The following is a 26,540-nucleotide window of genomic DNA, read 5'->3' on the forward strand; positions in this document are numbered from 1 at the left end:
TTCAGCTCAAGGTCATAAATAAGAAGCGCAGTAAATGAGATGCATTCTAAATACATAGCAATGATCAACTGTTTAGTACTGCATTCTGCATTCCCACCGCTAAGAGGAGCAATAGGCCATAAAATACAACCGGAAGTGCCAATCAGCGCTGGGCGGAAAAAGGTACTTTTAGAGCGTTCCTAAGAATGTTTTTCCCGATATTAAACTTAACATGAACCAACTAAACACTAAAATAGTTGTAACTAGATTAAAATGATGTGGATTTGAGATAGTGTTGACAGTGTATGACGATAACTTCTGTCTGCACAATGTTCTTCGTTTCCATGTCTGTCTTTTCAGTAAGGCGTTGTTTTGGTCTCTTGAAAGGCGCCACAGAAAATTGTTATTGTTATGTTCAATGTTTTTACCATATTATAAACGTGTTTAAAGTCGTCAGTAACGATGCATGATCACTTTTTAAGTGTTGTACTCAGTGCCGCAGTGACACATCTGTCCGCTAGATGGCAGCCTTTGATTGACTCCTCTGTATTATGGCTTCTTCCAGGGCTCTGGCTTCTGCTTGCTAGGCGTCACTTCCGGGAACCCAAACTTCACTTTGTTGTGAGTACTGACATTTATTGAACATCATCTTATATTTGACATTACTTCCACCTTATTTATGTGTTCTATTTCTGTGTGAGTGGGTGAATGAAGTGTGCTTGTATTATGAAGATGCTCGCTGGAAATAAACTGACCTTTGGCCTTGCAAATCTGACACCACACACACACACACACATACACCCACTTTTCCACTGGTGGCGAACTCGGCGACCCTTGCAGCACATCAGCTTGGCCCAATTAGCCACGGACACTTTCCATGGTGGCTTGCCTTTTTATTTTTAGGAAGGAAGTGTGTGTGTGTGTGTGTGTGTGTGTGTGTGTGTTCAGTTTAGAACAGCTTGTGAGTCCCAGACATATTGTGTTTGTGTGAAGTAGTTGTTTTTATAAAAAGCAGCATGTGTCAATCATTGGTCACCAAGGCAATGCACACAAGCGTCCAAGATGGCGGTCACTGACCGGTGTTGCTACTTGTTGTGTTTAGGTGACAACAAAAAGCATGCTGGCGTAGCCCAGCCGGGCTCGCTAAGCTGAAGTTAACTTTCTGATATATGTTCTTCACAGAAAATGAGCCAAAGTCAGTGAGTCTCAGTTCGAAAAATTAATTAATTGTATCATTTTTCTTTTAATAAAAAATTAAAATAGGTCCCACAGACCCGAACACCACACAAGAGTTATTAATATTGATAAGTCATGCCAGAAAGGACAACATTGTCCCTGAACGGGACAAGCGGTAGAAAATGGATGGATGGATATATCCATATAGTCATATTTAAATTCATATTCAACATAATGCTATAACTTTGGACCCACAATCCTTTGCAGCGGGTCACTATCGAGTTACCGGTTTGCCCTTGATGATCTCCTGCTGAGCCACATGCACTTTTAAATAGACACATGCATCCGCACGCACTTGTCTGGGGGAAGTGCTGAGCTGATGTTGCATTCACTGACCACTTAAAATGTTGGCAGTAACAGTCGCCAGTGTAACATGCTGTGATATTGGTGGTTCCCATGACAGCTAGCCCTGCTTCTTCCTGGCTGGGTGTCGGTCCCATCTGGCCCGCCCACCCCCACAGCACAGGTCATAAGTGGTTGTCATGACAACGATCAGGATGCTCCTATATCAGTCAGTGATGTGTTAGATCAGGGGTGTTGAAACTTTTTCAACTGAGGGCCGCACACTGAAAAAATGAAAGCATGCTGGGGCCATTTTGATATTTTTCATTTTGAAAACCAATACAATTGTTGGAATTTTTTTGTAAACTTTAGGGCCTCCCTCAAGTTTGGTTCCAGGAACTTGGAAGGGTCTGTTATAGAAAAGTAAAAAATGTCAGATTTGTTCAAACAAAATGTATTCAATGCTTACAACTCTAGATTAACTTCAGGTTTATCTGTTGATATGAAGTAAAAAAAAAAGTTTGTTACATGGCCTCTTTTTATGTCAAAGACACAAAATATGCAATATTTTCTGCCAAAAAAAAAATTCTGAGTGGAATATTTATTGTGAAATTGTTAGATTAATTAAACACCATTGATTTTAATTAATTATTTTTTTGAGCAATGACCATTTTAAAAAAAAAAAACCTCCAACTAAAAATATTGGGAATTCAAACAGGCCCCACTAATAAGTGTTAAAAGTAAAGTCTTTTTTAAATTACTTTTCAACACTTACATTTCTAGAGTGACTTCAGATCTATCGTTTAAGTTTGTATTTTATTTTATTTATTTGTGTGTTTTATGCCTTTTATCAAAGAAAACTTCGTTTTTTATATGGCGAACTGTGCAATATTCCCCCCCCCTCCCAAAAAAAAAATATCAAAGTGGAATGTTTGATGTGAAGTAATTGGAGCCTTGAATAGGTCAATAATTCATAAAGACATTTGATTTTAATTTGTCATTATTTTTTGAGTAAAGACAGCTTTGAAGAAAAAAAAAGGTGCTTGCCTGGCCGCAGGCCTTTACAAAATTAGCTGTGGGCCCTCGGGCCACACTTTGGATACCCCTGTGTTAGGTCAATTAATTGCAAGATATTGAACTGCAAACAGGCTAAGTGATTGCATGTGGTCAATAAAAGAGTTTTATTAATAATGTTAATTATTTTCACCACGATAAAATTGAACAAAGGCTCACTAGAAAAGGTGTGTTCTGTACAGTACATACAGTACATTGTAAAAGTGGCTGCAGCATTCAACCCAAACATTGATACAAACATTTTTCCACATGACATACAAACAGATCAAATCCACAATAAAAACCCAAGTGACAAGAAAGTTACAAAAATACAGCGCAGCGTCACGCTAACAGTGGCTAACCTCCGTCCTTCTCTTTGAAGCGAGCTGCAGCAGACTCTTATGAGCAAAACAAATTTTGCATTTGATATGCCCGTAAGAGGTCAGTATTGTAATGACTGCAGCCTTTAACAATAATCTACTTGTCTTTTTACACTTCCTGTCGACTTTCCATGGTTCTGTCCATCGCTTTGAGCAGCTAGCTAGGTGCTAGCATTGTAAAGGAATGCACTTTGGTAGAATGAACCAAATGCCCTGTGTGTTCATTTCAACATTATAACTGAGCAGTTTGAGGTACATACGTGAAAAAAAAACAAAAAACAATGCTAACAGCTAGCTGGAGCACTTGTGTACAAGGCTCAGCACAATTAGCGATTTAAAACTTGCTACGTGCTACTAGCAGTCTGTTAGCAGTAGGCTTGAGTTAGCCTCACGAATAAAAAAACAATTGGCTAGTGTTAGCATAGCCCTGTCATCAGCAGGCGTCAGCCATCTTTTTCTGTTGGCGACGAGTGACATCAGGTGGCTGATATGTGTCTGCAAACTGGGCTGGACAACCCCGCCTTTCACGAGAATGCGCACACAAACACGCACACACACTGGGATGCTTATCATTCATTCACCAACGTCCTTTTTGAAAAGTACAACCAAAGCGCCAAAGTGGCTTTGTCTTTCATACTCTGGAAATATTGTCGTCGGAGGTCAGAGGTTAGGCTTGGCATGAAGCAAGAGCCTTGGTGACAAGAGACACTATGAATGTGTGTGTGTACACGTGTGTGTACATGGCATGGCGAGGAGATCCTAAAGGCACAAAAGTTGCAACTGTCAGCATCCATCCATCTCACTAGGAAAAAAACTATAAAATCATCTTCTTAGGAAAACACCCTCACACGCCCGTCATCACTGTCTTGGCTCAGGAGGCGGCGGGGCTTGTCCTAAGGCATGTTTGACAGGATCACTTCCTTGTGCTACATTTCTCTTTATCGTCACCATCCTCACATCATTGCCATTAGCTAGCGGGCGCAGCCAAATTGCAGTGTGCGTTCCATTGTGTGAGGTAACGCACTCACACTCACACACACACACATTCAAGTATTTGCTGCACATATCATCATAATAAATATTCATAAATAAACATCACATTTAAAGATCGAAGGGTTTGTTTAGCTAGGTATGAGGTCCTCAGAGTGAGACTCGTTTTTAAAGATATAAAAAAAAAAAGCCTTCTTTTTGCTAAAAGCACAATTAGCAAGGATGAATGAAATGTTAAGTTGCTAGAATAGATAAACGTACTTGGGTGTAAGTGAAAATGAGTCCAGAATGAAGTGTTAGCATCACTGTAACGCTAATCACATGGATTAACTAGCAGGACTGCTGCTGGGAGCCAACATGACTCAGCTTCTTGATCGTGCAAACGGAAAACAATCCACAGATAATAAAAAGTTCTTCATATTTAGTGAGACTTGTCTGTCAAGTCTGCCTGATTCTCCCGTCAAATGACTGCTTGCTCGTCAAGCACTTGGATCGCCAGCTACACACTGCTAATAGCTTGATGGCCCGCTTGACATGTTTTATATGCTAGTGGCTACATGGCAACGTCAAGCCATTCTATGAGCACTTTCTAAAGACGTAGAAAAAAGATTTTTGGTGTCTAATTGTAGATTCCAGGTATAAATAATGTGCTCAAAGAACATGTTCCCTCAGTCAGCACCATCAAATGGGGTTTGATTGTCAAAAAAGACTTTTCCCACACTGCTAACTGGAGGAGCCTGAACGCACCACTTGCATAACGCACCCCAACCAGCTCGACGTCAACAAACCTGCAAGTTCCAGCCGCCAGCCAGAGGGGCGCGGTCACTTTCAGCTGACCAGTTTGGGCAAAACCGTCCGAGCTTGGATGTTCCCGTTGGCGTCCGTGATAGGCACCAGGTTAGTCCTGGCTTTGGCGGACGACGACGTGGTGGTGGAGGATGAGCTGGCAGTGAATTTGGACATAGAGGAGATGGCAGAGTCAGCGGTGGCCCGTTTGGACGAAGAGGTCTTTTCCCCTGTGGTCCCTGTGGGTGGTTTGGGGAGGCGCCTCCTCAGCCAAGGGTGGCGCAATGCCTGGCTCGGGGTCATCCTAAGTGCGGGGTCCCACTCCAGACATTGTTTGAGGAAGTCCAGAAAAAGTGTGTCGTCGCAGCCTTTCAGCGCCGCGCTCCAATCTTTGCTGCACGGCGGACCTCGTAACTTCCCGCGACGTGAGCGCCCGCCGTTGAGCGCAGCCGTGCCGTCGGGCAGCGTGGTCACGGTGCAGTAGCGTGGGTAACCTTTGGACGACACAAAGTTCTTGGCACGTTTGGAGCCATCAAGGATCTTCTGGCTGGGCATTCCTATGAGCTCCATGATGCAGGCCAGCTGATCTCCTTCATCTTCGCCCGGCAACAGCGGACATCCAGTCAGCAGCTCAGCCAGGATGCAGCCCAGAGACCACATGTCGATGGGCATCCCGTACCTTGACCCTGGCACAGCAAGAGCACAGCGTGTAAACAGTCAGCTTCAAACATCAGGTCATGTGACCACAGTCCTACCTAGAATGACCTCTGGTGCCCGGTAGAACCTGGACTGGATGTAGGTGTAAACTCTCTGATGCTCGTAGCAGCTGGAACCAAAATCTATGACCTAAAAACACACACACTTAAAGTTCCCCGAGTGGATGAGGAGGACATGTTGTCAGGTGCGGCATTACCTTGATGCCGCTGCGACCCTGCTGCTTGAGTAAGATGTTCTCCGGCTTGAGGTCGCAATGGATGATACGGTTTTTGTGCAGCGAGTCCAGACACTGCAGGATGGAGTGTGCAAACTTCCTGACCAGAGGAAGACTGAAGCCCTGGAACTTGTTCTTCTTGATCAACTCGTACAGGTTCATGCTGAGCAACTCAAACGTCATGCAGATGTGGTTGCGGAAGGTGAAGTTCTCCAGCATGTGGATGACGTTCATGGTGGAGTCTTTGTCCTGCTTCCTCAGGTGCTCCAGGATGCGGATCTCCTCCGCCGCCTGCCGGTGGAAACGTTTCTCGTTGCGGACCATCTTCAGAGCCACGTGTGTCTGCGACTTGTGGTCAAACGCTTTCACCACCTGAAGATGGCGTGAAGAACAAGCGTGTAAAACAAGGAAGAGGAAAGCTGCGCAGTAAACCGAATAAAGTGTCAGCTGACCAACATGCCGCACTGACTATGACACCATTGAGATTGAGTAAAGCGCTACCTGCCCAAAGCTGCCCTTGCCAATCACTTTGAGGACTTCATAGCGGTAAGCGATGTGGTCATGTGGCACGTGGATGTAAGAGCCCTGCTCATCATCGTAGCCCGCGTTGTTGGCACCTCCCATCACGCCGGACCTCTTCTTGGCGTTTGGACCGATAAAATACACTGCAGGAGACAAGCAAATAATGTCCATTGGTTTCTTGACCCCGTGTGACTCCCTCACCCCCCTGACCCTGTGACCTCACCCTCAGGATAGTTGAAAACCTCGTGGTGTTCAAATGTTGACATCTTGGGCATAAACTGCTTCATTGCCTGCTCTGGCGTCAGGGGGGCGGCCTTTGGCTTACTGTCAGTAGATTTGTGAGAGGACACGCCTTGGCGGCCATGGTGCGAAGGCTCAGAGGCCATCGCCTGGCGGTCCGGCAGGGGCAGGCCCGGCCGTGAGGAGCTTAGGGGAGCCAGGCCGTTAGGTTGGGAGGTCAGAACCGGACGCTTGTTGGTGTTCTCGTCAAACAGCTGCGTAATGTGGACCTGCGACTGTGGGACAGCATCCGACATGGCGGCTTTAGTGCCTCCCTAAGAGAAGACAAACATTTACGTATGAACAGAAGCCTGCATGTCATTCGCCTGCGTTCGAGCTGTGAGTCACTCCCTGTTGCTATGGCGATGAGCACACCTGGCTCCTCTTAGATAACAGCATGCATTTCAGGTCTTTCTTTGCCTGTTGGCTGCCTTCAAAGACTGTGTGTGTGTGTGTGTGTGTGTGTGTGTGTGTGTGTGTGTGTGTGTGTGTGTGTGTGTGTGTGTGTGTGTGTGTGTGTGTGTGTGTGTGTGTGTGTGTGTGTGTGTGTGTGTGTGTGTGTGTGTCAGCTGCTGCTATTATTAGCAGCGTGGCTAAAGCTCACACTTCCCAGCAAGCTAACAGCAGGCTAACACGAACACAAGTCGACAACTTGTCTTTTAGACCATACCGTCAGCGGGTTGAGGTTGTTGTTGCGAAGCGGTGGCAGTGTGACGGGCGACGTCGTCAGAGAGCCGCTGTGACCTGGAGAGAAGACCGGCTCGCCCGCTTTGCCTGCCAGGAGAAGAAAGCCAGAAGTGTTCATTCAAAGACTGGATCACTGCCATGAACTTGTTCATCTTTGATGAACTTATCTTAGCACACTCGGCTCTATTTACATGGTCAATGACACACCCCTCCAGCTGCTGTCAATCAGGTTAGCCCGCTTCTGATTGGTTAACAAACTGCTGTCTATTATGAGAATTAGGAGTGCAAGAATTGTGAACGTTATCGACAATAAAAATTGTCGCAGACAAAATTCATTTGTCGACAATAGTTGTGACGCCATCACTTGTTTTTTCCCGGAGGGCCGCAAATCAGCGCCACCACTTGCAACCACATTGCAGGTGAAAATGTGTTAAGTGTGGGAACATTTCATTCTATCCTTGTTAAAAACATTAATACCTTGCTCATTTTGCAAAGCAAATCTTGCTTTTTATGACGTTACATCTGTGTTACGGGAGCATTTAAAGCTGGGGAATGTCGGACATCTGAAGAGTGTGGCCTTAACTCTGTAAGATTGTTGGCTTGTTATTGGCTTGTTGGCATGCTAGCGAGCTAACAAGTGCAGTGTGAGCTGAAGTTGTGTTAAAAATAACGAACGATCATTTTAACCAAAGTACACCTGCTAATCTTGGTTTAAATGAATTGAAGTACTTTTTAAAGCACCATCAATTTTCACATACATACACACACACAACATTAGGGACTCAGGGTGTAATGATTTGCTTTAACAACGATTTGATTTGATATTTGTGGTTGCCGATACGATTCAGGGACGATACTATTCTTTTAGAACGATACGATGCGAAACGATTCAGTGAGTTGAAATTGATTCAGTAACTTTTTATCAAAAAAATCAAGCAGTGTGACTGTGAAATAAATAGTGGATACTAGACACTGCAGGTGAAGTTTCCGATATTTCTGATATTTCTTGTACGGGAATTAGATTATGGATACAAACAAGAAAGTGAACGATTCAACAATCCATCCCTTCTATTTCTTTCTTTCTCACCCAAGGACTTCTTGTGTTACAGGAGTCGGTGTGTCGTGGTAACTTACACCGCTGTCACTTCCATTGTGTTGGCTGCGTCTTTTGTGGTTTAAAGTTGTGTTGCGGCTTTAGCATTGTGTTGTGGCGTTTGTATTTGTCGTGGCTTTTGCAATCGGGCTGTACCTGAAAGTTGATATTGTCAATGCAGAAGGAAAGAAACAGAGATAAACTCTCAGACGCTTTCTTAACAAACGGTAACAAACTCAGGGAGTCAAAAATGCACATATACAAGAGCTGCTCACAATTAGACACTCAGCAAACAGACGCCAAACGCTCGCGGTACTCTGTTCACTCTGCCACACCATATCTTAAAGACACACACACACATATCACAGATATTACACTATTGTCTTGTGGCGTTTGCGTTTATTATGACCTTTCTTGATCACCGTAGATATCCGCAATTTTTGTTTTTATGACGCCAGGGTGAACGTTTAACCTCTTTATTATTAAATATGCTAAACTTCATACAGTCTGCCATTCTTAAATCCAATGTTTTCCTTTTTCATCGATAAAATACACTGATTTTCTTTTAAAACGATATTGGATTGATACCTATCTCTTGAAAGGCAAACCTGCAGAGCACAGATCGATATACTTGAAATGTATTAATAAAAAACAATATATTAATGTATCGATCATTCGTTACACCTCTGTTAGGCACCAATGCGTCATATCATCATAAGATTTAAAATTTGCGACGTAATGGTATTATAAATACCGCGATATTTTGGTTTCAAAGTCCACTCAATTATACCGTGACGATATCACACGAAAACTTGGTGAGTATAGTTTTCTTCCAGCGTTTTAGCGTTGGCTGGGTCTGTAAATAAACTACATCTCCAAGAATCTTCCGCGAAGCCCGGGAACGGCAAGATGGGGACGTTGAACGCCGTAAGCAGGAAGTCAAGTGTGTTCGTACTCCTTGTAGATAACATTGTTTTTGGACATTAAATCTGTCCATAACTGGTTATGTTGCTAACAAACAGATAAACAAGCCCAAGCCAAAACATAACTTATTTGGCGGAGGTAAGAAAGTCTGTGTTCTGCAAAGCAAAGCGCAACACTTTTGTTTTGAGCGTTTCCAAGGCAACCGAGAGCCAGCTGGTCACGGCGCACCACACAGTGGGAAATTACAAAAAAATGTGTCAACGCGGGAAATAAAAGTAAACTAAAAAGCTACTTGATACATCCTCAATCCGTCCATCTATTTTTCAGCTGCCTGTCTGTTGATGTCGTGGGGCGGTGGAGCCTATTCCAACTGCACTCGGACGGAAAGCAGGGCAGGACAGAAATTATATTTAGCTTCGCTGGCATCAAACATTGGTATTTACATTATTAAACGTTATATTGTTAGTTTACTTTTATGAGAAACAAACATTTTCTAGACTGATATAAAAAATTACCACTGCAGAGGACACTGCTTCCCATAATGTAAAAGTTGAAAGACACTAAACTGTACATTATTATTTTACACTTGTTACACTGGATGTTTACATTGTCCCTTTAAAGACATCAACTGTAAGTTATTCTTCTAAATACTTGCTTGAAACAGTAGATGTTCCTACACAATTATTTGCACTTAGAAATACTTTTTTGTAGTAATAAATATGACTAGAACATTTAACACTGTTAGTGCTCAATTACAGTAAGTGGGTTTATCCTAAACATTCCTGCCACTTCATTTTACACACTCTGGCATTTTTACCAAGCTTTTTTTTTGGACATATATTGCAATAATATCGTACCGTGAGATTTCAAACCGTTACATCCCTATTAAACATACAATTTAGTAAATCCCTAAAGTTTTAAGATTTAATCAATGATACAATTCTATATTGATTCACAAAAAGATCGATTCATATCCAAAATCGGTTCATATTTAGAAAAAATATAAATGTGTGTATATATATATATATATATATATATATATATATATATATATATATATATATATATACAGTACAGGCCAAAAGTTTGGACACACCTTCTCATTCAATGCATTTTCCGTTTTCACTTCACAGGTGTGCTTGACGCTCATCGCTTATTTAGAGTAATAAGCTGTAAAAAAAACCACGCAAATTTTACGGTAAAGTTCATAAAATATATATATATTTTTTACATATAAAGACTATTATATATTGTACACATATTTATATATACAGTACAGACCAAAAGTTTGGACAAACCTTCTCCTCATTCAATGCGTTTTCTTTATTTTCATGACTATTTTGACTACTTTGCTCTGATTTCTGCTTTGCACACTCTTGGCATTCTCTCGATGAGCGTCAAGCACACCCGTGAAGTGAAAACCCTTTCAGGTGACAACCTCTTGAAGCTCATCGAGAGAATGCCAAGAGTGTGCAAAACCGTAATCAGAGCAAAGGGTGGTTACTTTGAAGAAACTAGAATATAAAACATGTTTTCAGCGATTTCACCTTTTTTTGTTAAGTACATAACTCCCCATGTGTTCATTCATAGTTTTGATGCCTAGAGTGACAATCTACAATGTAAATAGTCATGAAAATAAAGAAAACACATTGAATGAGGAGTAGTTGTGTCCAAACATTTGGCATGTACTATATATATGTATATATACCGTAATTTCCGGACTATAAGCCGCTACTTTTTCCCCTCGTTCTGGTCCCTGCGGCTTATACAAGGGTGCGGCTTATTTACGGCCTGTTCTTCTCCGACACCGACGAAGAAGATTTCGGTGGTTTTATTACGCAGGAGGAAGACGATGACACAATGATTAAAGACTGATTTTTCATATACCGGTAGGCTGGTTATTTTGATAACGTACAGGCGAGCACTTTGTATTACTTTGCACCGTTGTATTATTTGTACTCTGCACGAATGCTGTTCGCCATGTCAAAGATGTGAAAGTTTGATTGAATGATTGATAGATTTATTGTTAATAAATGGGACGCTTTGCGTTCCCAAACAGTCATCTCTGTCCCGACAATCCCCTCCGTGGTAGCAGGAACCCCTATATACTACGGTAATTACACATCAAAACCCTGCGGCTTATAGTCGGTTGCGGCTTATATATGGAGCAATCTGTATTTTCCCCTAAATTTAGCTGGTGCGGCTTATAGTCAGGTGCGGCTTATAGTCCGGAAATTACGGTATATATATAAGTATTTTTATAATTGATTTTAATTAGTTCTTGCAGCCCTAATATATATATATATATATATATATATATATATATATATATATATATATATATATATATATATATATATATATATATATATATATATATATATATATATATATATATATATAACTAATCGATTAAAATCAATTATAAAAATACTTGGCGATTCGTTGGATCTATGCTATGCGCATGTGCAGGGGCTACTTTATTTTAAATTTTTTAATTTTATTTTTATAAACCTTTATTTATAAACTGCAACATTTACAAACAGCTGAGAAACAATAATCCAAATAAGTATGGTGCCAGTATGCTGGTTTTTTTCCAATAAAATACTGGAAAGGATAGAAATGTCGTTTGTCTCTTTTATCCGATCATTAATCGATTAATCGAAGTAATAATCGACAGATTAATCGATTATCAAATTAGTTGTTAGTTGCAGCCCTAATATATATATATATATATATATATATATATATATATATATATATATATATATATATATATATATATATATATATATACACACACACACACACACACAGATGCACACAGTACATATGTAAATGTGTGTATATATGTACAATACAGTACCCCCAGGGGTAATACAGTGTACTACTCAGCGTAATACAGTACAACTAGGCGTAATATAGTACTACCAGGCGTAACACAGTACGACTCTGCGTAATATTGTGCTACCAGGTGTAATACAGTGTACTACGGCAGAATAAGTGTACTACTAGGCGTAATACCGTACTAGCAGGTGTGATACAGTACTGTCAGATCTAATAGTGTACAACAAGCGTATTACAGTGTACTACAGTACGACTAGGTGTAATAAAATGTGGCTGGGCGTAATGTAGGAAGTATGACTAGGCGTAATACAGTGTGCTGCAAGGCGTAATACAGTACTACTAGGCGTAATACAGTGTGCTGCAAGGCGTAATACAGCACTACTAGGTGTAATGCAGTGTACTGCTAGGCGTAATACAGCACTACTAGGTGTAATACAGTGTGCTGCAAGGTGTAATACAGTACTACTAGGTGTAATACAGTGTACTGCAAGGCGTAATACAGCACTACTAGGTGTAATACAGTGTACTGCTAGGCCAGGGGTCGGCAACCCGCGGCTACGGAGCCGCATGCGGCTCTTTGACCACTCTGATGCGGCTCAGCTGCATACTTGCCGACCCCCCCGATTTCACCAGGAGACTTATGGATCTCAGTGCCTCTCCTAGATAACTCCCAGGGCAAATATAATCCTATTTTCAATCTAATTACTAAATTAAGGGCGTGCCCTAATTGCACTGCAATAATTGTCCCCTACAGCATTTACAAACAGCGTGCCAGCCCGGCCACATGTTGTATGTAGCTTTTATTTGCACACGTAGGAGACAGCAAAGCATACTTAGTCATCAACCACACAGCTTACACTGACGGTAGCCGTACCGTATAAAACAACTTTAACACTGTTACGTTACAAATATGCGCCACACTGTGAACCCACACCAAAAAAGAATGAAAAACACATTTCTGGAGAACATCCCACTGTAACACAACACAACCAATACCCAGAATACCATGCAGCCCTAACTCTTCCGGTCTAGATTATACACCCCCGCTACCACAAAACCCCCCCACACATCAACCCCACCCCCACCCCCCTCCGTGCGTCGGTTGAGCGGAAGAGCTAGTGCTGCATGGGATTCTGGGTATTTATTGTGTTGTGTTTATGTTGTGTTACAGTGCAGATGTTCTCCAGAAATGTGTTTGTCATTCTTTTTGGTGTGGGTTCAAAGTGTGGCGCGTATTTGTAACGTAACAGTGTTAAAGTTGTTTTATACGGTACGGCTACCGTCAGTGTAAGCTGTGTGGCTAATGAGCTAGTACGCCTTGCTGTCACTTACGTGAGCAAGCTGAAGCTGCACTCTACATGTGGCCGAGTAGATACATTGTTTGGGTAGGCTGTAGAGGGCACCAAAGGCACTCCCTGATATTCGGGAGTCTCCCGGAAATAATGAGAGGGTTGGCAAGTATGACGCTATCAAGCGTCATTGATTCAAATCTCGCGGGCCGCACTGACATCAAATTTCCATATTAAAGTGCCTTCCGGTGCGTGTGTCTGAGACCCCTGGTCAACATAGCACAAAGCAATTAAAGCTTTGTATGCGGTGTTTTTCATTTTAAATTAAATTTTTTCTTTGTGGCTCCCATTATTTTCTTTAATTTGTGAAACTTGCCAAAATGGCTCTTTGAGTGGTAAAGGTTGCCGACCCCTGTGCTAGGCGTAACACAGCACTACTAGGTGTAATACAGTGTACTGCTAGGCGTACTACAGTATCAGCAGGTGCAATATGGTACTACTACTAATTAAGTAGTACTAGGGTGGGGTTTGAAATCAGCTGTCTTCCTTCCTGCATTCTTCACAATGCAGGACAAACTATACCAACTCTGCTCTTTGGTTTCACTAGCGTGTGCGTTTCAAGAAGACAGATGGTGTCCTCTTCTAATCTGAAGGCGACTTGTAATCCTGCTAATGACGCCCACACAAAAGCACCGACATCGATTGACATCAAATCATTAGGAGTGATGCGTCGGGCCGGGCGACGCTCACACGCAACGTCGCCCTAAAGATGTAAGTGCAGGAGCAGCGTGGTGCCTTCGCGAACCCGACACCGCGCTGGAAATGCCAGAGCGGCGGCGAGCACGCTCGGCATGCTGCCGAACCAGAGGAGTGGGGAAAAAAGTAGGGCGATGCGAGCACATAAACCGAGCAGGCCTAGAGCGGAGAGAGTAGAAAACGGCGACTTGTTTCTGGTCAGTCCCGTGTCGTGTCACGTGACCGCGGAGGCTCGAAAGTAGTTCAACCTTCTCAAATTGTAAACAATACACAAGGCGCATGTCTCTTACTCTTTAACGTACATTTCAAAATAAAGGCATGAATGCATGTTTGCATCTTCCTGTCATTACTATTGTAATAACAAGCGTAGCCTGGCAATTCACATGTTATTACACAGCTGTGTCAAGCGGCTTTAAACATTCTTCCCCCTGGGATCCTTTAAACATTTAAAAATATAACTTATGTGTCGCTTCATTTCTTCCGAAGAACACATTGATCGGTCGAGAGAAGCGTTGATGATGTCACGACACTTTTAAGCAACACGTCGTGCAGAAAGAAGCAAGTGTGATTACAGCAAAGCAACATAAATGTCATATAAACGACTGTCACGGCTTAACAAGAAACCGTTTTTAGTTAGCTGTTAATGCTACATTAGCTGCTAATGTTAGCTCCTGCAGATTAGAGCTCATATAATGATCACAAGAGACTATTTTTGCGTGCTAGCTAGCTAGCGTCTTGCAGTCTCCCCCCGGAGTCCCTGTCTCTGTTCCACTTTTATTGACACCGGATCATACCGAGCTGAGGACCGGGACGAGCCCGCAACATTAGCCGCGTTAAGGCGTCTGCCTCTCGGCTGGAGACGCTGTGCTCACCCGTCAGCAGAACCGAGGCTCCGGGCTTCTTGGTTAACATGGCGGCCGCTGCTCTCTCTCCTCTGGACACACACATACACACGCGCACGCTCCCGCGCGCACACACGCACACACTGGGGAAACCTCTTCCTCCGTCTGCTCCTCCTCTTCCTCCCCCTCGCTCAAGTCTTGTTGAATTAAACTAAAAGTTGTTTGTCACACAGAGCTCTGAATTGACGACGAGTGATGATGATTGCAGCGCTCTTTATCAATACAATTCATAATCATTATTCTACAATTACTTATAATCAATCACTTACATCAGGGGTGTCCAAACTTTTTCCACTGAGGGCCACACACTGAAAAATCAAAGCAAGCGGGGGGGCCATTTTGATATTTGTTATTTTAAAAACCAATACAATATATGTATAAAAAATATACATTTAGGCCTCCACTCAGACTTGATCCCGGGGACCCCAAAAGGTTTTGGTCAAAAAAAATATTACAAATGTGTCATTATTTAGTATTATTATTATTATTATTATTATTCAAGGTTTAAATCTCTAGATCAACATTAGGTCTATCTGTCAATAAAATGCTTTCAAAGATTTAAGTTGTATGCCATTTTTGTCAAGGAAAACCGTGTTTTTTATGGAAAAAAACACAAAATATGCAACAATTTCCCCCAATAATATTTTAAAGTGGAATATTTGAGATTATATAATAATTGGAGTCTTAAAAATGTCAATAACTCATAACAACATTGATTTTAAGTCATTATTTTTTTGAGCAATGACACTTAAAAAAAAAAAGTCCCACTAAAATTATTGGGGATCCAAAAGGGTACTGCTCAGTAAAGTTTAAAAAAATTAATCCAACATTTTTTTTAACTTTTACCACAATAGTCTCAAGATCAACTTCAGATCTATCCGTCAATTATAAGTTTTATTGTTGTTTATGTTTTTTGTTTGTTCGTTTTAGGCCCTTCTTTAAAAAACGTTGTTTTTCAAATGGCAACCAAAAAATATGCAACATTTTCCCCCCAAAATATCTCAAAGTGGAATATTTAATGTGAAGTAAATGGAGCCTTGAATAGGTCAATAATTCATAATGACATTGGTTTTGATTCATTATTATTTTTTAAAGAAAGAAACAGCCTGCATGGCAGCTTTGTGTTATTAGAGTAAATAATGCAACATTTTCTTGTAACATTTCACCTGTTTGCTCTTTTATACCACTTTTTTTTTACCGTGGGGCCGTTAAAAAATTACCTGCGGGCCGCACTTTGGACACCCCTGACTTACATGCTGACAACCTCACCAGCATACAGACAGACATAAGTCGTACAAGATGAATATATTACAACTGTTATATTTCTCAACTGTGTAGTGAATTCAGCAGGTGGTGGAGAAATTATGCTTTGGTGTTTATTGCAATGGTTAGTAATTATTTATTAGGCTGCTAGGAAACAAAAAAAACATGTTTACGTCACCTTGACAATGGACAATTAACTGTAAACTGTCTTCGTTCAGTGTGTGTGTGTGTGTGTTCGGGTTTAATGGCTTTTAAGTAAATTATAAAGTTGCGTAAAGTTCTGTAAAACACAATTTCAAAGTGTTGGGTTAAGTTTGCTATTTACAAAAAAGTGACAGTAGTAAAGACACCAAGTCCTCTTAATATGCAGGACTAATAAACGAATAAAGAAATACCTAAATAATTACTTCATTGTGTCATTTTTAACCATAATTGGAATTAAATACTTAAATGTGTCACTAATATGTTTGATGTAAAAGTACATGTATTTGTTTAAATATTTAATTCTTCACTGATTTAAGTATTTAATGATTTAATTAATACATTCATGATTTAATACATGTTTTATGATTGTATTTATATATTTCATGAAGCTGTGTGGCAGCACTTAATAAATGTGTTTTTATCTATCAAATTCAGTGGGCGGATCCTAACACCAGATTGGTTAATCCGGCACTTCCACTTGACCAGGGAAGCGGATTAGGCATCCTACTGGTCGATACCTTGGTCTGAAAGTGGAAATAACTCAGACGACTTCAATTAATTCTTCTACTTCAACTGCTACTTGCTCTGGGTCAGCGAGTTTAAAATATCTACCACCAACTCCCAAAAAAGTATGATTATATCCACTCTATCCGCCAACAGACTTCCAATATTCCAGGCTAGATTTGCTAGTCCCGCCCGTTGACTAAATGGGTGAGTTGGACAGTTAAAATCAATTTTTGAAGCGCAGGTTCATGAAAATATTGAATAATTGAACCGTAAAGTGAGTAATTGATTAAATTATTAAATTTGCTTTTACATATAATAAATTATTCACATATTTATTATAATAATGAATTAATGACACATGTAAGTAATTATTCAAATATTGGTTAAAAAGGGACAAGCGGTAGAAAATGGATGGATGGATGGATGGATAATTTTGTTCCATTTGACCGTCCATATTGTAGGGGTTTTTTCACTCATAAAGACAGATGTGTCTTGAATACTTTTAATGATGATACAAGTATGGCTGAAAGTCAATGAACACACTCATCTACTGGGGTGATTTTACAACTATTGTTGAATTTGACTGAAATTAATCTTTTAAGGAGACTTTGCTGCCATCTAAAGGCCAGTAAGCACTTTCACACTTAATTGAGGCTTTAATTGTGAAAATCAAGGTGGCAGAAGTAGACCGACTATGACGGAGTCTTTAGTGGCGACTGGACGTGGACAATTTTTCCAGAGCTTCATGGATGGTCTGACAATTAAACCAGGACGGACTGGTGGTACCAGGCGGCCGGATCAGTGTCGCCAAGCAGAGGCAGAACTCTGCAGGAGTTCTCCAGGTGGCGGAGCTTTGCACAGGTGAACATCATCTACCTCACCTTGTGTCTATGTAAACTCTATTTAATGCCTCAAATAATGCTTTATTTGTAAACAGACACCAGGAAAGAACATGTGTCAAGCCATTGCCTGAGGGGATTGTTCTGGAAAGGTAAGTTTGCTCGTTGGTTTTTGGATCATTCATTCAATTAGTAGACGTGGTACCTATGGTACAACATTTTCGAGATATGTGCTGTCTCTTGGCTAATTGTTATGTTTTAGTTTACTATTTTCCCCACCGCTAGTTGGCGTAGTGAACGTCACGGTGAACCCTGTAAGAAACGACCAAAATATAATTAATATCAATAATCATTAGCTTATAGTTGGAGATGGACATAAGTTAGTTTTTCCAAATTATCGAAAGGAATTAAGTAAGTGTGAATGACAGTGCTGAGAAGTGTATGACATTCATTAAATTAAAGAAATTGTTAAAAAAATGACTGAGCGTGTAGTTACAGTTGCAGTGTAGTATTGCTAGTCTGCACCATACTGAAGCAGAATGAGTTGATAAAGCCAGCCAAGGACGATTAAATAATATCTAAACGGCGGACATTTATTCATGAAAATATAGAGAAGCTGCTGATGTGTATTTGACGCAGAAGCAGCTAGAAGGAGATACAATAGAAGTCTGCTTTCCAAAGTAAATGCCATGCATAAATATTACATTGCGTTTTAAAACTGCTATGCGTTTCCATAGAATATTTCTTACCTGAAATAAAATTGTGCTTTTTTTGGGGAAGCTAAGCACCGATTAAATGGATGCTAATTATTTTCAATGGGTGATGCAGTTACGAAATACAGGTTTTTGGAGGTATGGGCTGCGTCATAGAAACATAAAAACATGTATCCCGAGGTATGACTACACTAACCAGCTACTTTATTAAGTACACAATCCAATGTTTGATTCAGTAGCGACAATTCTGAAGAAAAGAAAGTTAAAAAATAATAAGCTACTGCAGGGTTGACCAAAGTCTGGCTCGGGAGACATTTTCAGCCTGTAACTTGCTTTTTTATTCGTCATTCACATTTGTAAACACATTTAATTAATTTGAAACATCATATTGAAACATTTGAAGACTGGATCAAGGCACATTTTATGGATTCTGGTCAAAAATAATTTTCTTATGTGGTGACTTCATCCATCCATCCATCCATTTTCTCCCGCTTGTCCCTTTCGGGGTCGACTTCAACATTGACTTATTGAACCCTAACAAGCAAAAGTCCATTGATGACTTCATTGATACAAGGTACAGCATCACTTTATATCCTACAATCACAAAGCCAATCAAAGTCACAGGACACTGTGCCACACTTATTGATCATATTTTTACCAATGATTTTGATAATAACACTACAAGGGGTCTACTTATTACCGACATTAGTGATCATCTGCCAGAGAAAGAACAATGAATCATGGATGACAAAAAAAAAAATGCTTGTAATAAGAGTACATTATATGTGGGCTCTGTACCGAGGATGTCGTTGTGGCTTGTACAGCCCTTTGAGACACTTGTGATTTAGGGCTATATAAATAAACATTGATTGATTGATTGATTGATTGATTGATTATATAGAACACAATTTATAACACAATTAACTACAGAGGCAGCAAATAAGTATATAAACAAGCTAACTTACATACAATACTACGAACATGTATAAAATAATATTACAGTCAATTATTCAACAGGAACAAAAACAACATGAGAGCAACATAGCATTATTAAAAATGGCACTAAGAGGAATTACCCCCAATACTTCTCAGACGGAAACATAAATGACAACAATGAAGGAAGTAGTTGAAAGCTTCAATAATTACTTCGTAAATATTGGACCAAAATTGGAGGAAAAGATTACAGACCCAGTTTCAACCGAGGACTTTAATGACAGCATAGATCGAAATCACAACTCAATGTTCCTCACGAAAATGACACAGGAGGAAATAGTTAAAATCGTGGAAAAATGCAAATCTAAGACTTCAAAAGATTTTAATGGAATTGATATGGAAACAATAAAAAAGGTTATTTCAGAAATCTCAGGACCATTATTGTATATTAGTAGCCTATCATTTCAAACAGGTAAATTCCCAAACAAAATGAAAATAGCTTTAATTGTACCAATTTATAGGACTGGAAACAAACAAATTTACAAATTATAAACCTGTTTTTTTACTTCCACAATTTATTTAAAACCATTGAAAAACTGTTCGAAAACAGATTGGAGAGTTTCATAAGCAAGCAAGAATACTCGCTGAGAACCAATATGGATACAGAGGTAATATTTCAACTTCGATGGCTTTAATCAAAATAACAAAGGAAATTACCAATGCAATAGATGGTAAACAGTGTGCAGCGGCAGTGTTTATAGATGTAACTAAAGCATTTGACACAATTAATCACAATATTTTAATTTAAAAAATGGAACGGTATGGCATCAGAGCGAGGGTTGGTCTTAAACTGGATTAGAAGCTACTTAACCTACAGGAAACAATGCGTGAAGCTAGGCGAACAAACATCTACAACACTAAATATATCCTGTGGAGTACCACAGGGATCAATAGTGGAACCAAAATTGTTCAATCTTTATATAAATGACATTTGTAAAGTTACAAAAGACTTAAAGTTAGTATTATTCGCGGACGATACAACAGGGTTTTGTTCAGGAGAAAACACACAGAAGCTAATACAAATAATAGAAGAAATCAACCAATCAAAAAGATGGTTTGGCAAAAACAGACTATCCTGTAAAACCGAAATAATGCTATTCGGTAACTGTTGAAGGGAAAGTCGAACACAAATACAAATAGACGGAATAGAAATTGAAACAGTAAATTAATCAAATTTTCTAGGTATAATCTCATATAAAAATATACTACATAAAGGGGCAAGAAACATGTCAATAATGAATAAAGCTAAATATCCATTGGACCAAAAATCACTTCATATTCTCTACTGCTCACTAGTGTTACCATATCTGAGTTATTGTGCAGAAATATGGGGATATAACTACAAAACTGCACTTCATTCATTACCGTGTTACAAAAAAGATCTGTTAGAATAATACATAATGTTGGATATAGAGAACATACAAACCCTTTATTCATCTAATCAAATACTGAAATTCCACGACATAGTGAATTTGCAAACAGCTAGAATTATGCAGAAAGCAAACTATACCTGCTACCCAAGAATGTACAACACTTCTTCTCAACAAAAGAAAAGAAATATAACCTTAGAGAAAAATGTAGTTTAAAACATTTGTATGCACGTACAACACTTAAGACCCTTCGTATATCAGTATGTGGAATTAAATTATGGAATGGGTTAAGCAAAGAAATCAAACAATGTACTAATATGATCCACTTCAAGAACATCTTGAAACTTAAAGTGTTTACACAGTACAAATTAGAAGAACCATTATTAAAAATTCTGAATTTATTGATAATCTTATTTATTTCCATCCATCCATTTTTTACCGCTTGTCCCTTTCGGGGTCGCGGTGAGTGCTGGAGCTTATCTCAGCTGTATTTGGGCGGAAGGCGGGGTACACCATGGACAAGTCGCCACCTCATCACAGGGCCAACACAGATAGACAGACAACATTCACACTCACATTCACACACTAGGGCCAATTTAGTGTTGCCAATCAACCTATCCCCAGGTGCATGTCTTCACCATATGAAATACAATGTACTTCACTAATTATTATTATTTATTTATTTTTTGTTATGTTATTACTTATGGAGTAAATTGTGAATATATTGAGAACAGGAAGTGAACAAAAGTGTCAGCAACTGCTATGTAAAGGAAAAGTGGTAGGATTAAATAAGATCTGCTTCTTCCTACTCCTTTTCGAACATGTTGAAAATAGAGAAACTGAAAATTGTGATGTATCATGTCGTATGCATGCATGTTCAAAATAAACTTAAACTCCACTCAACTCAACTCATTATTGAACAAATATTTTATTAGATATTACACTAGTTAGCTTTGTCACCTAAAATGTGATGTAAAGACACGTTATATGCTAAGCTTAGCATATATTGACCTACAGTAGTATCTTTAGTCTACAAAATGTATTATAGTGGTTCCCTGTCCTTCAGTTTTTCTAAAAAATGCCTTTGATCTACTGGATGCTTATGCATAACGACTCAAATTTTCATGGAAGCCTATTACTTTTAAGAGAAACACAGCTTGATGTTTGTGTTGACGCATCCAAATATGTTTTTGTTGTTGTTCAGACTACCATCAGAGATCCTAATAAAGATCCTGTCCAACCTGGACGCTGCCTCGCTGCTGAGCCTCAGTTATGTCAACAAGATCTTCCACCAACTCGCCAACGACGAGTAGGTGCCATTTTGTCGCTGTCTCGTGTGTTGTAGCGTAGTGGCTGTGAGCTCTTTTCTCTGTAGTGTGGTGTGGTACAAGATCTACACGGCTGCCTTCTCTGTTAAAACATGGAGGCTCAAGTCCACGGGGGACGCCACAAGGAAGGCGGAGCCTAAGGAGCACTCATCAGGCGGCTGGAAGAAGAAGTACCTGTGGAATATGGGCGGACAGGAGCTGAGCACCTGGAGGAAAGAACTGACGGATGTCAGCCCATTCACTGGACTGCCTCAGCAGGCCGAGCGCATTCTCAGGTACCAGCCTGGTCCTGCTCAGGCCGGCTGCGGTCTCATTGCAGCGAGCAGGATAAATGTACATTAGATACACTACCTAAATAGATCAAGTTTTCAGTGACACCATGTTATAAAGAAGGCCGCTCTTTTTGATGTTTCTTCTCCAAGGAACCATATTTGGGAGCTAAGGGTGTGTGATCCCTTAGGCCGAGTGGTCACTCTGGACTTGAGCAGGGTCTCCTTCTTCAGTACGTCTGCAACAATGTGCTGGAGTGGAAACCGACTCATTCAGTATCCTCACATCAGCAGCGTCCAGCTCTTCGGGGTCCGGAAGGAAGCGCTAAAGGGGCCCAGACCACAATGGTGCTCACTTATTTGCAAGTGGGACGCTAGGATTTGTCTTGCTCGCTTCCTTGGTAGAGACCGTCTGGTCCAAGTCATGCTTCTCTCGCCTGGATTCATTCTGGGCGTCTGGAGGGTAAACTCACCTTTTTACTTTTAATCTTTTTTGTAAGTGTGAACATATCAATGAAGAGGGCTTGCAGTTACACATCACTAAGTATATGGTGTACACATGGAACTTGGCTACTGAGTGCAGAAAGTTTGACAGTGTAGTCAGTCCCTCTAGTATTTTGCTAGCTTTTTTGGTGATTGTTGTGGTCTAAAAATGCCTAAATTCGTAGAAGGTTTTCTCGAAAGTTGGGGCAAAAGTTGCAATCTTGTGATTTTATGACTTTGTTATAAATGTTTTAATTGTTTTTTGTAAACTTAAAGGGGATCTATTAGGCAAAACCAACTTTTCTTACCTATTGTCACTTGTTTTTTGTGTATTTGGGATCTGTATACGGTAAATCCCGAAAATGTGAATTCAAACCATGGAGGCATGGCAGAAATATTTATAAAACAAGCTTGCCTTCCTTCATACTTCCGTGGTGTCAGCGGATATCTCCATATATGGTAAAGTTCTACCCAAAGAGCTTTGTGTGAGTCCGACATTGTCGTCAATGAGTTTCTTCTTTTTGTCTTTCCTCTTGTCGTGGGGCAGACTGACTCATACATGCACATGCATCCCCCTCTGTTGCTATTTCTAATACAAAGTAGTGTACATCTATCTCTATGTACTGTAGATTTCATATGGATGCTCTAAATACTACAACATGGCTGACAGAAGTCGCTGTCGAAATGGAAGCAAGTAAATAAGACCGCCTACAAAACAGCGCATCCTAAAGAGACGGTCAGAAATCGGCTTGAAGATAGTCTGTAAAATATAATCCATCCAACATTTTGACCAAAGAACCACCATTACTTATTATGTTGAACACAAGGAAGTGTTTTAAATGTAGAAAAAAAACTAAAAAAGTACATAACTTAAACAAAAAATGGAAAGCAAACACTGTATTGATGTTTTACTCCTTATATACCGCACACGTATATGCTTGATGGTAGTAAAAGCAAATGCTCAAAGCTCATTATCAAAATACTGTTTTAATTATGCATAATTCATAGCAAGTTATACTAATAACTATAGAAAGAAACACCACCAAAGGCTTCCTTATTGTCAGCTGTCCTGTTGTCCACAAGGTGCAGACATTCTCCATGTATGTTTTCATCTTCAACAGTGTTTGACCATCTTAAACATTAATTTATGTTTATGAATTGTTGATAGCGATCAATAGCGGTAATTTTTTGTTAGTAAATGAGAGACGAGGAGAGGTCATCATCACACGTCAACATACCTGTCATGTAAATGCTGCCTCATTGCAAAATTAAAATCTGTTAATTGTTTTACCGCGGATAAATAAAGATTAAATATATAAATAAATGTTTTTATATTCTTTTGCACAAGGAACAAACAAGCTTTGAATAGACAGTTGACGTGCGTGTTTGATCTCCACTCTGAGGCAAGCTCGATTGGCCAAAATATGCAGGGAAGTTGCTGGTTTTGGATGAAGTTTCGAGGCTGTGCATAATTCAAAGGGATTGGTCGAATTGGCGTGATCGTGAATTCCTGGAGGGACTGTCAATACTGCTGTCCAAATGTATTGCCATCGTTGTGCACTCCTGTATCGCCGTATTTACCTTCTTCTGTCCATTACACAATCTTTTCCCCTTGTGCACAGGGTTCAAAGACGGTGGCCTTCGTTATGATCAGCTTACACTTGCACCGGCTGGTGGAGAGGAGCCTGCTGGGATCTCCAATCTGGTATGTCAGTATGTTATCAGAATCTAAATACACTGGCATTTTTGTGGAACACACGTACACAACATAGTGCTGCTCAGGTCAACTTGGAGGACATTTCTTTACGTGAGGTTCGTGGTGTCCCCCTGCAGTTCGTACTGGGAGCCTGTGGAAAAGTGGCGTGGTGATTTGACGGTGCGTACATATGCGCTGCACTTTGTCCTGCACAACACCGTCTGTGAGATCATGTCGGTATACTTCCATCCTCTTATCAGCAGACCAGGTCGGTTGTTTTTTAGCTGCTGTCTGATGGCTTTTATCAGCTGATCTTCAAAGCTGGATGTAATCTGTTTCCCTTGTGAGACTGTCTAGTTCGAGGCTGCCTGGTGGAGTTGCAGGCCACAAACGGGTCCAACATGTCTCGGCATCGCCTGCTGCCTGGACACATCAAGCTTCCGTGGAAGAGCAAGGCTCTTGAGGGTTCTGTGGAGGTAGTAGAACGCAGGGATCTGAAAGATGAGTGAGGGCACTCCTGTTGAGGACGGTGTGGCGTTTCAGCGCAGGCTTCATTGTTTCATTCCATTAGATGTGCTGCGTCATGGTGATGACTCTGCTGGAGGAGGCCCACAAGCCCCTGTGGTGCGTCAGCAGGCCCGTCAGCGTCAAGATGGTAAGGAAGCCGCCCTGTTCAGAATACAACGGTGACCACTTCCTGTTGGCCTACAAGGACGCGCAGGGCGAGGTGAGGATGACTCTAGTCCGGCTGAAGGAGCAGGGGCAGTTCTTCGTAGTCAGCCTTGTCCTCAGCCTCTTCAAAGAAGACAGGCACTTGAGCACCAGGTACTGACCACACTGGCCTGTGGGCGTGGCCTGGGTTCTTTTTTCAGTTTTTGCTGAGGTTCTGACTCGCACCATTTAGACAAGGAGATAGTTGCTGCTTTGTGTTCTAATAAATCAGCGGTTCTGATGCTGGGCTGAATGTGATGGTCGTTTTATGGCTTCAGGATCAATTACAGATACATTGACTTTATATTTACAACTGTGGGGGTCGCTTTGATAGTCGTATAATATTCAATAACATTAAAATATACTATGCAATTAAAAAAATGTCATTTATGTTATTGGTCACAAAGTAAATACAGTAGTTGCGTTTCTTGCTATCATGAGTATCCAGGTCTCGCACTAATCATTTTATAAAGTTTTAATGTTTTATTTTTTTACAATATGCCACATGGCAATCCAAAAAACTATCCACACTTTTCACATCTCTGCTTTAGATGTTCCATCAACAAAATGAAGAGAGGGAATCAGATGACACATTTATTTTGTTCTTTCTCTCCCCCTTATCTCACACACACACACACGCACACACACACACACACACACATACACACATTCTTCAAAGTGACACAATTACAAGAATGGCACCAATGACAACACAAGTCTACAGTGCTGAGCTTCAGTCGTAGCAAAGTGCGTTTGAGTGGGGCTGAGAGAACGTGTGGATCGGGAAATGAACATTTTACACAAGATGTTTTAAAAAAGTGTCTTTCGCACGAATGACAAGTAAAAACAGTAGCTATGCACTCAAAATATTTACACAACTTTTGGCCACGTGGACATCATGACCTATGATCCTATGTCAGAGCAAGCAGAACCTTATTTGACCCCTCTGACTTCACACATCCATTTCAATTGTGAAGTTTTTAACATGTCCGCCAGGTGTCGCCAAAGTCCAAACTCCTCTTTTCACATCAAAATGTCAAATCAGAGCAGTGAAAGCATGTCAGTCATGCATATTTAGAGATGTTTGCACATATAAAATTGAATGTTTTGGCAACACTTTTATACTACGCTCTTATTTTGACATCACATAAGCAAACTGTCTGTGTCAGGAGTCGAATGAGGTGGGCCGTGCCAACGTTATCAATACTGCAACCTCTATAAATCCTCC

The 26,540-nt window shown here is 40.5% G+C and overlaps 2 protein-coding genes across 4 annotated transcripts; one reads left to right on the forward strand and one right to left on the reverse strand.

Annotated features, from left to right (window-relative positions):
• The first annotated feature begins 90 nt into the window (after positions 1-90).
• Positions 91-25,565, forward strand: LOC133661429 (F-box only protein 15-like). 3 transcript variants are annotated; one of them, XM_062064625.1, is made up of 12 exons: positions 91-162; positions 545-600; positions 17,585-17,771; positions 17,848-17,901; positions 22,030-22,134; positions 22,201-22,428; positions 22,576-22,885; positions 24,528-24,610; positions 24,739-24,869; positions 24,950-25,077; positions 25,173-25,256; positions 25,314-25,565. In XM_062064625.1, the coding sequence occupies exons 3-12, from the start codon at positions 17,605-17,607 to the stop codon at positions 25,431-25,433; spliced, it is 1,410 nt and encodes a 469-aa protein (XP_061920609.1). In that variant the 5' UTR covers positions 91-162; positions 545-600; positions 17,585-17,604; the 3' UTR covers positions 25,434-25,565. The 3 variants fall into 3 exon arrangements, with proteins under 3 accessions (XP_061920609.1, XP_061920607.1, XP_061920608.1); XM_062064623.1 differs by having other exon boundaries at positions 25,173-25,565; XM_062064624.1 differs by having other exon boundaries at positions 24,959-25,077; positions 25,173-25,565.
• Positions 2,459-15,036, reverse strand: dyrk2 (dual-specificity tyrosine-(Y)-phosphorylation regulated kinase 2). The gene is made up of 7 exons (XM_062064622.1): positions 14,907-15,036; positions 7,109-7,212; positions 6,383-6,713; positions 6,139-6,302; positions 5,620-6,009; positions 5,462-5,552; positions 2,459-5,392 (listed from the first exon to the last, which is right to left on the reverse strand). The coding sequence occupies exons 1-7, from the start codon at positions 14,980-14,982 to the stop codon at positions 4,749-4,751; spliced, it is 1,800 nt and encodes a 599-aa protein (XP_061920606.1). The 5' UTR covers positions 14,983-15,036; the 3' UTR covers positions 2,459-4,748.
• Positions 25,566-26,540: the final 975 nt, after the last annotated feature.

The sequence above is a fragment of the Entelurus aequoreus genome, linkage group LG12, assembly GCF_033978785.1.
Source record: "Entelurus aequoreus isolate RoL-2023_Sb linkage group LG12, RoL_Eaeq_v1.1, whole genome shotgun sequence".
NCBI classification, from domain to species: Eukaryota; Metazoa; Chordata; class Actinopteri; order Syngnathiformes; family Syngnathidae; genus Entelurus; species Entelurus aequoreus.

Excerpts from the sequence above, each read along its gene's own strand:
- dyrk2 (XM_062064622.1), bottom strand. The coding sequence starts at position 14,982 with ATGTGTGTGTCCAGAGGAGAGAGAGCAGCGGCCGCCATGTTAACCAAG. Across the intron at positions 6,714-7,108 it reads ACAACCTCAACCCGCTGACG|GGAGGCACTAAAGCCGCCAT; the intron begins GTATGGTCTAAA and ends GTCTTCTCTTAG. Across the intron at positions 6,010-6,138 it reads GCAAGGGCAGCTTTGGGCAG|GTGGTGAAAGCGTTTGACCA; the intron begins GTAGCGCTTTAC and ends CGCCATCTTCAG.
- LOC133661429 (XM_062064623.1), top strand. The coding sequence starts at position 17,605 with ATGACGGAGTCTTTAGTGGCGACTGGACGTGGACAATTTTTCCAGAGC. Across the intron at positions 17,902-22,029 it reads GAGGGGATTGTTCTGGAAAG|ACTACCATCAGAGATCCTAA; the intron begins GTAAGTTTGCTC and ends GTTGTTGTTCAG. Across the intron at positions 24,870-24,949 it reads TCCTCTTATCAGCAGACCAG|ACTGTCTAGTTCGAGGCTGC; the intron begins GTCGGTTGTTTT and ends TTCCCTTGTGAG.